This window comes from Protomyctophum bolini (assembly GCF_963924005.1).
Source record: "Protomyctophum bolini genome assembly, chromosome: 24".
Classification (NCBI taxonomy): Eukaryota; Metazoa; Chordata; class Actinopteri; order Myctophiformes; family Myctophidae; genus Protomyctophum; species Protomyctophum bolini.
Window position 1 is genome coordinate 20,928,119 of NC_137885.1, and position 14,626 is coordinate 20,942,744.

The 14,626-nt window shown below is 44.8% G+C and overlaps 1 protein-coding gene across 1 annotated transcript; it reads right to left on the bottom strand.

Annotated features, from left to right (window-relative positions):
• Positions 1 to 1,986: 1,986 nt before the first annotated feature.
• LOC308311595 (beta-1,3-galactosyltransferase 1-like) lies at positions 1,987 to 4,929 on the bottom strand. Its single transcript, XM_080758346.1, has 4 exons — positions 4,840 to 4,929; positions 4,002 to 4,277; positions 3,356 to 3,594; positions 1,987 to 2,980 (listed from the first exon to the last, which is right to left on the bottom strand). Exons 1-4 carry the CDS (start codon positions 4,849 to 4,851, stop codon positions 2,506 to 2,508), a joined length of 1,002 nt encoding a protein of 333 aa, XP_080614472.1. The 5' UTR covers positions 4,852 to 4,929; the 3' UTR covers positions 1,987 to 2,505.
• Between the last annotated feature and the right edge of the window lie 9,697 nt (positions 4,930 to 14,626).

Here is a 14,626-nt window from a genome sequence, read left to right on the forward strand (position 1 = left end):
GAACCGGAACCGGCTCCGGGTCGGTTTGGACCCACCCCGGGGAATTTGCGGGTCTCCTGTTTAAATAAAGATCTCTACTTCAGTGTCATGTGGGGGACCCCCTGGGGATCCAGACCCACAGGTTGAGAACCACTGATTTGTAGGAGCAGAACATCAACATGTTGGTCCTCACAGTCCTTACAGCGAGTGACAACCAGTGGTGGAAAATAACTATTGAATGAAGTACTGTACTTAAGGCGTTGCGAAGTGACGCATTGTGTTTGTGTAGATCTGCTATCTTCTAAAGATGTTCATACATTTTAAAACTTGAAATGAGACATTCTGCATAATGAGTATACTTTTGGTACTTTAAGTACATTTTGATGCCAATACTTTTGTACTTTTTAAGTTCTGGACTTTTACTTAAACAGATTACTTCTATATTGCAGCGTTGATACTTCTACTCAAGTAAAACATACTTTTTCCACGACTGGTGACAACATCTATACATCGGTGCCAGGCAGCCAACAGATGCACAATACAGATATTGTGAAATAACATTCATAATTTATACTCATCAATCCAGAAGGCAGATCAAGGATGTACTGTATGTCGGGGTTCATATTTTACTCGGCTGTGCCTACTGTAAATCTTAACCGATGGCATTTACTTTTTTCTTGTTACGAATGAGTGATTTCGAAAAGAGACCGCATGAAATACTTCACTGAGCTGCGTTCTGCGTTCAGCTTCAGAATGCATGAAACAATATATACTCCCGATGAGGATACTGTCCTCTCACTTCTCTCACCGCATGACTTCTTACAAAACACTTTGTTTAGACAGTAAATATATTGCCATTGTTTTCGGGCCTGCATGGCACAAAATGAGACTGATCTGTCAGCAATCAACGTCTGGGTAAAAGGGGGTTCCATCGATAGTGGTTCATCCGTACTGGAGGCTGTAGAATATTATGCCAAGGCCAGAGCCAGCGTGAAACCGAGGCAGAACCGCCGCTTCCACTTAACCATACCGATCATAGTCTGGCCAGCCGCTAAGGGTGCATGTGTTTGGTCCGACATACAAACAGTCTGACAGGCATTAGTATGACATTCCAACACTAAATCTAACCCTAAACCTATAACCTCACAGGAATTGCGATATCGATACATCCTCCCGGGATAAATAATCAATATTGATTATTAAAACATCAATATCGAAAATGGCGTTTATTTTCAGTTACACATATTTTGCAGTTGCAGATATCGTGATATATCGTTGATGAAATTTCATACAATATATCGATATATCGCAAATATATCAAATATCGTGATATTATCGTTAATCGAGGGCCTAATATCGCGATATATATCGTATCGTGAGGTACCCATATCGTCCCACCCCTAACAGGAAGCCACGGGTTAGTTTTAACCTGCCACGCATGTCGTGAGCCACGGGTTAGTTGTAACCTGCCACACATTGTAATAGCTGGATGACATTTCTATCAATGTAAGAGCTGCTTTAACCCATTTTGGGTGGGAACCCCTTTTGCTGTTAGCATTATGTTGTGATTTAGCTATTGAAAAATAGCAGATCTACAAGCTCATAGTGCGCCACCGAGTGGCGCGCTACGAGCTTGTAGCTCTGCTATTTTTTTTAAATCGAAGAACATAGAACATAGAAACATAGCTTTTTCAGAAAACTGTCAGGATGTAGACATTTGTAGAATCTGATCTCAGGTCAAAATGGGTTAACCCATTCTGACCGGGCACCCATTTTGGTGTTGGCATCATGTTATGCTTTAGCTATTGAAAAATAGCAGATCTACAAGCTCATATCGCGCCACCGAGTGGCGCGATACGAGCTTGTAGGTCTGCTATTTTTGAAAAATTCGAAGAACGACTGACATTTTTAGAATCTGATCTCAGGTCAGAATGGGTTCATCAGACCAGTGTGTGTCCAGTGGAAACCTCGTATGAATCTGATCTCAGGTCAGAATGGGTTAAGAGAATTTGCTGACATACTACTAGCCCTCCTCTGGGAGGACAACTGCTGATGTAACAGAACTGTTTCACCTGTCACCAGCAGTTATTTATTGCAATCCTGAAGAACAGCCATTTAAGGCCATGTGTTACATGAGTGTTGTGTTCATTTTCAACCAGATTTGTGTTTATTTATTAACCTCTCAAAGTGTATAAGAGAGGGTGAAAACTTGTAATGCAGAGATGCCATGATACTGTACCTCGGTGTTGTGCCTTTTCCGGGAGCGCTCTTTATTGAATAAATAAGTGATTGTGGATCTACAAGCTCATGGCGCGCTACGAGCTTGTAGGTCTGCTATTTTTGAAAAATCGAAGAACCACTGACATAGAAACATAGCTTTTTCGGAAAACTGTCGGGATGTAGAAGACATCTTTAGAATCTGATCTCAGGTCAGAATGGGTTAACATGCCACGGTGTTGTCGGACTAATGCCTGTCGGACTGCTAGCACGTCTAACCAACGTATACAGCACCCTTTCCGCTGAGCGCTAACACTTGAGGTGCTTCTTGCTGGTCATGTCGTTCCAGATGCGGTGCATCTCCTCGGGGGAGATCTGGTGCACCGTGACCACCCTGCGGTAGCGGCACAGGCTGTAGGCCATCTTCCAGTGGTTGAAGCCGCTGTTCTGGAAGGGGTGGATGCCCAGCTTGCGGAGGCACACGCCCACGTACACGTCCTCCAGGTGGAGGAGGCGCGTGTGCAGCGAGGTGGCGTAGACCAGCTCCGCCACGTCGGCCGAGAACACGTAGCCCGTGCCCGAGCAGAAGGGTGGGTACTTGCTCTCTGGATACAGGTCGCGGGGCATGTACCACTTGCTGCGCATGTCCCGGATGGGCCCGCCGTTGATGACGTAGCCCGTGAAGTAGCGGCGCCGCGGCTTGGTGGCAGGCTTCAGGAGGTTGTAGACCAGGTTCTCCATGTTGACGAAGATGTCGCTGTCCGTCTTGAGCACGTAGCGGGCCCTGCGGGGGCAGAACGCAACGTCGTTAAGAGTTAACGGAAACTGACGAAGGAACTGAAATTAAATGAACATTTTCGTTAACTGAGCTAAATGAAAACTAACTGAAACTGTATATTGTGTGTATACAAAACTAAGCGAAATTCCCGTAGATCTGTAACTCAATATAATATATTCAGTTACAGATCCTTTTCAGATCCTTTTCAATCCCGCCCCGATTGAAAATGGCAGAAATAACTAAAACTAACACTAAAAACGAAATAAAAACTAGCAAAACCGCTCTAAAAACTAAAACTGACTGGATTTGGGGGGGAAAAAACAAGTCAAAACTATAACTTAAACTGACTAACTAATGAAAAATGCCAAACTATGGTATAACCTTGGGCAGAAGGTTGCCACCCAGCGCATGCCCATCATGGTCTTCAGGGTGAGGTTGTGGTACGAGTCCACAAAGTCCTCCACCACGATGTCCCTGAAGATCTGGCTCTCCTGCGCCACCATCTCGTTGAGCACGGCGTCCGCGTGGCGGCCCAGCAGGAACAGCGTGACCACGCGCACGTCGGCCAGCGCGCTCTCGTCGCCCCACGTCTCGCGGATGGCCTGGCGCGCGTCGAACTCCTAGATACATTATAGACACCTTTATTATCCTGCGGGAAATCAGCTGCACAAAATCAGCGGCACAGCTTCTCTCTCTCTCTCTCATATTAGCAGGCAACATTGCAGCACTATACCTCTCTGTTTCTGGCGCCCCCTACTGGTACCCTATAGTCATATACTCGTGCTCATGGCCACATAGGCACATAGATAGGCACGGACATTTCTGGTTGTAGGAGTGGTTGCACCACTCAAAGATATACTGTAGTATACAGTAGAAACAAGGCAAAAGGAAAGACAAGATGCATCAAAGAACAATACTACTACTACTACTGAAACAGAGCAAACAAAGCAAACAAAGGGTAAAAAAAATACAGTCATTCAGTGCGTCATAAAGTCTACGACTGCGTCTCGTCGCAAGAAAGGCGCACCTTGTGCGTGGTGCTGATGAGGATGACGAGGAACGGCGGCTCTGCCTCGCACTTCTTCTCCTCGTTGACCAGGTAGGCGAAGTCGTGCGGGTTGAGCGAGCGCGTGCGGACGTTGGAGCCGAAGGTGGAGTTCTTGCCGGACTTGTCCTTGCGCACGGGGATGGTCAGCTGACCCGTGGTGTAGGACGACGAGGAGTTGTTGTTCCGCGAGGAGCCGCTCAGGTACCACAGAGCGCTGGCCCAGCAGACCACCGTCAGCAGGTACAGACACGACACCTGCGACGGGAAAATACCGACGTCTATTCAGGGTGAAGCAGAGTTGTTTTCGTTGACTAAAACTAAGACGAAAAATGTTCGTCGACTACCTTTTTTCACAGCAGCCAATCAGGCAGCCAATCAGAACTGCTCGACTAGCCATGCCGTGCAGACGATGGGATGTTATGGGTTGTTGCCAGTGGTGGCAACTGTCGTGACAGAAATAAGCTAAGCAGCCTCCAAAAACCAAACCAGGCAAGCAACTGTGAATGAATCCACGTTAGGCTGGAAATATGCAGGCTTGGCAACCAGTGTTGCTTGTCGATCTGCTATTTTTGAAAAATCGTGAAAATGTGTGAAAATATATATATATTCTTTCCCAATGAACATGGATGGAATGGAGGGACCATGGAGTGAGTGACTGACAGCTGTAGTTGAGTTAGAATGGGCACATTGGTGGTGTGAAAAGTGGCTGACTAGCATGGAATGAGATTGGCCAATACGGAATAAAATGTATAGTGGGCAATCTATCTGGCATTCTACAATATCCACCTGGCGTTCTTCTACGATATCCATTACAGACCTTGGAAGGCATCTCTCAGCTATAGTTCCTCCTCGCGTCGGGCGTCAGCGACGACGGCGGAAGCATCGGAAGTGTGGAGACGGGGGCCTCGTGGCCTCCATGGGACGTCCTAGTTGTGCATGGCGGGCGAGCAGCTTTAGGCTGCCATCCCAGCGCGCTTGGCATTAAATGTTAGATAAGGAAAGCCCACTCTGCGGTCTGGCGTTGAAACGAAGCATCACTGAGGGACCCCTTATCTTCGAGGTTTACCACAGTCCATAGCCGCGGCGCCGCAGAGTGTAGCCTCGCGGCCCTCGTCGTGACAGCATCGGGATCTGAAAAACGCAAACGGAATGGAAGACGGAACAAGGTCAGCGGAGAATACACAATGAATTACAGTACATGACAGCAAACAACAGGTAGGAATGACTACACAGGAACAAGAGCGGATCAGCGAGTGAGTAAACAAGCCTACAAGATCACTGGAGTTCTATCATATTGACATTAACATTGGAATGCAACGCATGACGCATCTGTTTGGTGCTCATTACATCCCATTATAATGTCAATCCATCTGCGAGTTACGCAGAGCCCTGACGCGCACGCACACGCGCGCGCACACACACACACACACACACACACACACACACACACACACACACACACACGCGCCACTGCCCATTACTCCATCACTCCATCATCACTGTCTGTGATAAGACGCCCGTGGTGCGAAAGAAAATAAGCAGATCTCTCCCCCCCGGCCCCCCCCTATCTCTCTCTCTCTCTCTCTCTCTCTCCCTCTCTCTCTAGGGAGCGCTCTGCTTTCCACTTTCTGTTTATAAATGCTGTTTATTTCCCTCTTATCCTCTATGCTGGGCCCCAGACGCCAGCCAGGCTTCCAATCTGGAAACAAGCGTGCGTGCAGATAGAGCGGAATGTGAGAGAATGATAGCTCGAGAGATTCAGAGAAATGCATACAGACAGGCAGCCAGACAGATGGATATATATATACACGTCCCTAACCCGTTCTGACCTGAGATCAGATTCTAAAAATGTCTTCTACACATCCTGACAGTTTTCTGAAAAAGCTATGTTTCTATGTCAGTCGTTCAAAAATATAGCAGACCTACAAGCTCGTGGCGCGCTATGAGCTTGTAGATCTGCTATTTTTCAATAGCAAAAGCATAACATAATGCTAACACCAAAAGGGGTTCCCGACAAGAATGGGCTAAAGATACATGCAGTAGATAGTGAGAAGCAGCAGATATTATTGGTTCCCGGATCCAGGCTTTCCATTCTCTCCGTATCATTCCATGCCATACTCTCTCGTTATCCCATTCTGGGCAGGAACCCCTTTTGGTGTTTTAAGCATTATGTTATGCTTTAGCTATGGACAAATAGCAGATCTTCAAGCTCATATAGGACACCGAATGCCGCACTTACAAGCTTGTAGAGCTGCTATTTTTCAAAAATCGTGAAAATGTGGCCCAAATCTTTGAATATATATTATTTCAGAGTGAAAGTTTTGAACTCAAATCTTTGCTCCTGGGGGGGTCCCTGGAACAACATATTTTCAGATGGAGGTCCGCAGCCAGATCATTCTGGGGGTCCTTGACATGAAAAAGGTTGAGCACCACTGATATAGAAACATAGGTTTTTCAGAAAACTTTAATTACATTTTATAATCGGTCTAAATGTGTTAATCCATCCCCGGCAAGCCTCTCCCTGCCTCGTGTGTCAAGAGTCAAGTTGACGTGAACACACACATTCCTCTCGCTAACGAGCTCTTTCCTCATTGGCTTGAGAGGTCACTGTGTGTGTGGTGCGTTATTTAACGGTGGATCTTTTAAAGTTAGAAATAAAGTTCTTCCTCGTCGGCTCAGACTAATTTCAACATGTTGTGTTGTGAATTTGCCGGCTGTGTGAACAAATCTTAAGGGATGGGTTTATTTATGCTCTAATTAACGGGATCCAGTGAAAACCGGCTCAGTCTACTGCGTGTATTCTACTTAAGTTTCATACCAAGTATCACGTGTGCGAGGCAGGATATTTACGACCCAAATGCAGACAGACAGGCGGAGGGAGAGGAGCTCAAATGCAACAGAGTTTATTAGCAAAACTCACAAAGAACCAGGACCAAACACGAGGAAGTGACACAAGGGGAATATTAGGAACATCAAATACTTGGAATTACACTATGAACCGAACACTGGTGACTTACAACAACGATCTGACAAAGGACCTGAACAAAACAGGGGCGTGTATATATAGACATGATATGGATAATAATAACACAACTTATAATCAACACTGGGATAGGCTGCTTACAGGACACAGGTGGAAAGTGGAAACACTGACGAAACACAAGATTAGACAGGCAGGTAAACAGTAACTAGGCAGTACACAGGTGTAAAGTAAACTCTAACTGGACCTAAGAAAGAATATATATTATTAGTTAATATTGGTTAAACCGCGGGTGAAATAATGCAAAATGCAAAAATAACACAAATCTACAAAGTTAACTACATACATAACTACATCTAATTATTGTAGTAGAGTATTTGACTGTTGAGATGTATTAGTGGAGTAGAAGTAAAAGCATAAACAAATGGAAATGCAGTAAGCTGAAGTGGCACTAAAGCACGCTGAGCTGTCACTGTGAGCCACTTCTCTGCGGAAAGAGCTCAACGTCACACGCACACACACACACACACACACACACACACACACACAGAGCTCAACGTGTCAAACACGGACTGGAAACTTCAAACAAACTCGGTGGCTGTTGGATGGATGTGTGGAATAATTCACGGCTGAGGAGACGATGGCTGCAAGTGTGCTATCTGTGCCAAATCCCTCAACACACTCCGATCCCAGTCGGATTGCCCTATAATTGGATCCCAGTCGTTCTACCATGTCATTCGCTGCCACAGTTCATCATTGACAAACATTTGAATCAAGTTATTGTATTAAAGTGCTGATCAGATCAGATTTCTCATTTGTCTTTATGAATAAATCAGTCGCTGCATGGCCGTCAGAAAAAAAGGATGAATTCCTGCTTGGATATAATGTGTTCCTGTACTGTATGTATTGTGTTGATTCTATTGTACGATATAAGATGTAATGCCTTTCTATTCCATGAGAGATCACGTCCATTCTGGGCACCTGTGCTGCGTCCAAAAACACATCCTAGTCTATACTGTAGCTCCCACCCTAGGCCCAAGTTTACTAAGTGTTTTGTACACTTATGTGACCAGTTACAGTGCTTTAGGGCACAAGGGGGCTTTGGTCTTTTTTCTGCTTCTTGCTGATTATGAAAGTACAGGATGTAAGCTTTTCAAATGATGTCAGAGAATATTTGAATGAGATGTGTTTATTTGAATGCTGTTAAACCAAGAATCTGAGTAAAAGGCTCTCAAAGTTTGTGAAGTATGTCAGGCAGTCAGGTAAGGGGTGTGAACAATGGATCGTTAACTCTAACCTATTGGCGGTGATCTACCTCTTTAAGCTATTCAATTATTCTAAAACGGATATGGATGGGAAGAAAATGCCAAACCAAACTGTTAATTTGCTGGACTTCACAATTGCCTAAATGCCTAAATGAGGACCTTTTCTCCAGACTGAGCACTGGCATGTGCTCTTTAAAACAGCTGGTGTGACTCTCATCCAACCCTTATGTTGGGTGAGAGAGTGGAGACAGCGATGTTGAGCTTGATGTGAGCTCTCTCGGAGCCCAGGCTCAATCTACTGTAATCGGCTTAGCACACCCGACACTTTTTGTTTGTTCTAGACATAATCCCTTTTGACACACACAACAACAGCACTGTTGAACTGTTCTTCTTCCACTCGTTTCTGATGCGCACAGATGTGGGTTCTGTGTGTGTGTGTGTGTACAGTTTCCCCTTGTACATTTGACTGTATAATGGAAGCGGAGTCCCGCAGATCCTATTAGAGACAAACATGCAGAACGGACAGAGATGCTCTCACTGTCACACCAGCTGTTTTAAAGAGCACTCTATGCAGTTCTAAGATAAGACCCCCCGTCTTCTTGTTCTGTTACATGTCCATGTGTTCGGGGGCTCGGGTCGGTGGTTCATTATCATCATTCTCCATTGCTCTCTCTTCTTCTTTTATGCTGGCTTTTCCCCCTCTTCCTCTCGCTACACGCACACACACACACACACACACACACACACACACCCACACACACACACACACACACACACCCTCCCCCTTTGTCCCCTCGCCATCTTCCCGCTAGTTTTCTCAATCCCTTCATCCTCTCCTCCTACAGTATCAGTCAGTCTCATATCACTCCATCCTTCCTTCTCATCTGCCCTGGGCTAGTGCTATCTCTCTCTCTCCCTCTCTCTCTCTCTCTATCTGTGGTGATGTGGATGGTTTTCTCTCGTTCACAACCCCACAACTTTGAGTATTCAAGGCACTAGGGAAGAGGGTGGCCTATTACACCTTTGTTAAAGGCACTAGGGAAGAAGGTGGCCTATTACACCTTGGTAAAGGGGTCACACCTATACGCTCCTTGGCAGGAATGAGGGCATCGAGGTGGGCCGAGTTGTTTGGCCAAGAGTCAAGACAATGCGGCCAAAACGCTCTCTGATCTTTCTGTCTCTCTTGCGTCGTCGTTTGGAAGTGAAACCTGGAGCAAGTGCGACGGTAGATCGCATACGCTACAGTATACGCCATGCGCAGGTTTAAAAAAAATGATCTACAAGCTACAACGCATGTCTGTTTTTTCCCCTTTGATAGCTTGTAGATCTGTTCTATTTTTGCATGCCATGCAACGACTTGCTACTATGAGTGCATAACTGAACGAATGAACAAAAACAAACGCTCATTTGTAATGCAGCGTGTTTTGGTGGAGTAAATAGTAATAATATTACTATTTTGTAAGAGTAATTTGTTATAATACTCGCTACTGGGAAAAGTAATGATATTACAGTAACATATTACTAGTAACTTGTTACTGCCCAACACTTGCTATAGCTACGAACAGACACAAGGCACACCTGGATCCTATACAGCAGAATTGTCTTTTTTGTTTGCAGACAGAAACAGTGGCACATCTTTTCATTCAGTGTTCAAGGTTGAGGGTCTGTTTGTGGACTGTTTGCGTTTGGTCCCAAATATTCTCTCCGGGAAAAAACCTGTACACACCACGATACATTTTTATTTCTGGCACAGCAAAGATGGCTATCTGGCTGACGAGGAAGAACAAAACAGAGGGAAGTGGGAACATAGACCCGGCCAGCACAGGTGCTGGAAGGACTGGTGGCAGAGCACCTTAGGGTGGAGTTTGCCTACCACAAACAAGTGGACAATTTAGAAGCTTTTAGCCTTTTCCGGTCTCAGGGAGACGTGCTGTGTGTGTGGGTGCAGGACAGAGAATTATGCCTTTTTTTTTTTCTCTTCCATTTTTTTTAACACAATGAGTAGTGCATAAGATAACTGAAACTGTGACATGACTTTTGTATTGCAGTGTTTTATAATGATGGTGCTTTTAAAGGTCAAAGGTCTCTCTCCCTCTGCATGATGATCTCTCTCTCTCTCTCTCTCTCTCTGAACCGCAGAGCCATCAATCTGGTGGTATACGGAGAGAAACCATATCTCATCATGGCTGCTCTTCTTCCTCCTCTCATTCTCCCCATCACTCTCTCTGGCTCTACTACCTCAGCGTGGTGTTTGATCTCCCTCTCACAATCTCTCCACTCCACTCCCCTCCCCTCCCCTCCGCTCCTCCCCGATCATTCTTTAGCTATAGTTCATGCTTTCATTATCTCCCTCTCTGTGTGTGTGCACGGTGCACGCGCGTGTGTGTGTGTGTGTGTGCGGCGCGCACGTTTCATCCTTTTCATTTAGACTTCACCAAACTCCTTCATACTTCTCTATTTCTCCCACGCCATCTAACAGTAAGCTCCCCATCGCCCTCTCTCTCTCTTTCCATAAATCTCAGCTCACTCCCTCTCTCTCTCCCCCCCTCTCTCTCTCTATGATTATCCCTTTCATCCACCTTCCCTCTCTCTACCTCTATCTCCCACACATATCGCTCACTCTTCCTCTCACTATACCCCCCTCCCTCTCGCTCCCCCCCCCCCCCCCCCCCCTCTTCATTTCTCCTGGCTCTTCCTCCCTCCTGTCAGACCTCCTCCTCCCCTTCCCTCTCCTCCCCTTCCCTCTCCTCCTCCTCTTATGGCCCGTAGTGAGGTCTCGTGTTGATTAACATCTCCCATGGCGGCCTGTCATCTAAAAGTCACTCAGTCTCCATCAACCCCTCCCTGAGCCCGTTAGGATACCATCACTGCATCGCTGCATCCCACCGCGTTCCCACACAGATCGAGGCTTCAACCTTTGCTTTCACATGAGATATATCCCACCGAGACTATTGCAGATTTGTATGGAAGACACTTCAGAACATATTGCTATAGTCTGACCACATCAAATGCTCTAAAATAATTAGCGAATAAAGAAGATCTATACAAGGTCTCAATGCGCGATTCATTGGGAGCATGTTTTCACCGTGCAGCATTCCTCCAAAGAAGACATGATGATGGATGGCTTCTACCTTTTTGAATCAAAAAGACCTTGAATCCATAGTTCCATACATACTGCTACATTTGACTGAGGTGGTTTTGCATGCAATAATGCGATTAAAATGAATCCTGCTGCGTATTGCCGGAAAGTGCGCTTCGTTTGGCAGGTGTGAAGGCTCATTTGAACTCTGATGCAGATCAAACAATCACATTCTATAGTTTGCCAAAAAACAGGGGTTTCGCTTCGCTTCAAAAGCGCACCTGACTTTGATTCATTGCAGGTGAATTAATGCAATTCACATCAAATGAAGGAAATGAAACGTGAGGCGCATGAGGAGTAAACACAGTTAAGGGATGGAGAGGGCATATTTTACGGAGTGCAAATATGGTCAGACGAGCACATTAATCAATTGCTTAAGGAAAGAACACTGCAGTGTACAGAATATTGTGTCTGTGTGCATGTGCGTATGGAGCGATGTCACTGTGTGTGGGGATCCGAGTGTTGACTTTCTTCATCTCATTTACATATAAATAGCCTATACTTGTTAAAACTAACACTAAAACTAATAAAAACTAAACTAAAACTATAAGCGTTGTCGCAAAAATGTAACTAGCAAACCCGCTCTAAAAACTAACTAAAACTAACTGAAATAGAAAGAAAATTACTAAAAATAACTAAAACTAAACTATAATGAAAAAATCCAAAACTATTGTAAAATATGCACCCAACTAATAGTCAGCATTTTCTTCACTGTATACTTCACTAATATCCTGGAAATAATGTCGCTGTGCCAACTTCTTCCTGGAGTCGATTGAAAGACAGTCATGTTGGGCTCCATTAGAACACAGTGGAAATCCTCTGCATCTCTCTCTCTCTGTGTGTGTGTCTCTCTCTCTCTCTCTCTGTCTGTCTCTCTCTCTCTCTCTCTCTATTATGCAGTGCTTTTGCAACGAGGATGTCAGCCCGGCATATTCCAAATCCCCGCTCTGAACACATCAAGAGGAAAGGACACCAATGTTAGGGTGCGGTTATACCACTATAAGCTCCAAAGTGATTTTTTTCCACAGGATTACTGCACTGACCATTGATTACCATAATGAATGCTGTCAGTAGCACACACCATCGCACGATTATGGAGGAAGGAACGCTGGCTTTCTGTATAGACTCACACATATATTGCAGAGTGAGAGAGAGAGATATAGAGAGAGAGAGAGAGAGAGAGAGAGAGAGAGAGAGAGAGAGAGAGAGTGTGTGTGTGTGTGTGTGTGTGTGTGTGTGTGTGTGTAAAAGTGTGATTATCACCATTATTATTAATAACTTTGTGGTGTTCACCGACAATGTTCTGAAATCGTTGTCATGACAGCACTGTCAGAGAGAGAGAGAGAGAGAGAGAGAGAGAGAGAGAGAGAGAGAGAGAGAGAGACAGAGAGAGACAGAGAGATAGAGAGAGCGAGACAGAGAGATAGAGAGAGAGAGAGAGAGATAGACCATGGGCCCAGATCAGAATTTTCACTAGTGAGGGACATTCAAGGTGGCAAATGCTATCATGTTTTTTTTTAAGGTCTATATCCCTAGATAATATTTCAACATGATTGGCATTATCAGCCTTCAAAGACACCGACTATATAGATTCACAGAATGAAAAATCGCCCAACAGTTTTTTTTAATAAAACATGTCAACTGTCTTTCACTCACTTTAACCAATGAACATCATCATAATCATCACTGTCATGTCAATATCAAGTCTTCAGTATTCATCATCTTCATCATTATCATCACATAATCAATCATTTTCACTTCAGGTTTGTAGCTTTTTTTGTTCTTGCTTAATGTAAATCGCTCTGGATTAAGAGCGTCTGCCTAAATTGTAGCTTGCACATTTCTGTGCAATACATTTTTTTGGCAAGGCAGGAGCAATATGAAAGCTTGCAGGTCTGTACACACTTGCAGGCCATAAGTTCCAGCACGGCCATTTGTGCTGGTGCCCAAATGCCCCCCCCCCCCCCCCCCCCCTCTCTTTGCCACCTCTTTGGTAGCAAAGAGATTTTGCCACCAAAAATGTCCCTCCCTTCTGGTCTGGCCCATGGACTAAGAGAGAGACAGACATTTCTCCTGGGAGACGTTTTGTATTCCCTCTGTGTTGGTTCCTTGCTCATCAATCAAGCAAGAAGAAAAAGCAAGGAAGAAAGAAAGAGACAGGGAAAATTAGAGCGAGACAGAGAGAGCGAGAGACAAAGAGAGCAAGAGAGAGAGAGAGAGAGAGAGAGAGAAAGCAGCTACCAACACTAAGGGGAGCAGCGTAGTGTGTTGGATGCCATGCAGCGCTAAATGCTAAACGGCTTGGAAACGTGCGCCCAACGGGACGTCAATTTAGCGGCGTCAGTCTGAACTGTGCGGATCACTGCCTGCTTCCCTCCCCCCCCCCCCCCCACACACACACACACACCCACTGTGTGATCGCTGCCTGCTCTCCCACGCACGCACACACGCACTGCTTTGGCCATGTATCGTCGTGACGCACGCCCCGCCCCCTCCCCACCCCAATACAAACTGTGTAATGTAAACTCTTGCATTTTCCAGCCATTCAGTTGCAAAAATAAATAAATAAATAATAATATTATATTTTATGAATATAATTTGGGGACCCCCCCCAAAATAATTTAGCGACCCCCCGAGGGGTCGAGACCCACATGTTGAGAACCCTTGTAGATTACTATGAAAACCTGCAAAACCTGTCAGTCAGTCCATATATGGCCGTCAGTCCGTCACACTTCATATAATAGATTAATCAGTATCGGTATTGGCCGATATTGGCCTTAAACCAATTAATCAGTAATCGGTATCGGTAAAATATTAATTCGGATTTAGCAGATATTTAATTTTATTATAATTATGTTGAAAAATAAATTAAAAAAAAGCCTGAAAAAGCCTTTTGTGATGATGAAGGCTGCAAATTATATCAGTGTTTTCTGGGGAAGCTTTCAAAAGAGTCAATAGTTGGAACATTTACAAAAAAATACTATACAGTACATTCAAGCTGGATATGAGCCAACATTTCAATAACGGTGCATCCCTAGTTTTGGAATAAAGAGGCATTGCTTTTTTCAAATTCAGCCTTTTTTCAGAATGCCCAAAAATAATTATATATGTTAAACACAGAATGAGATCATATTGACATCGGTTATATCGGTTATCGTTACCATAATGGCAATTCATTATATCGGATATCGATATTGGCCAAATTGTTTTATCGGCACAT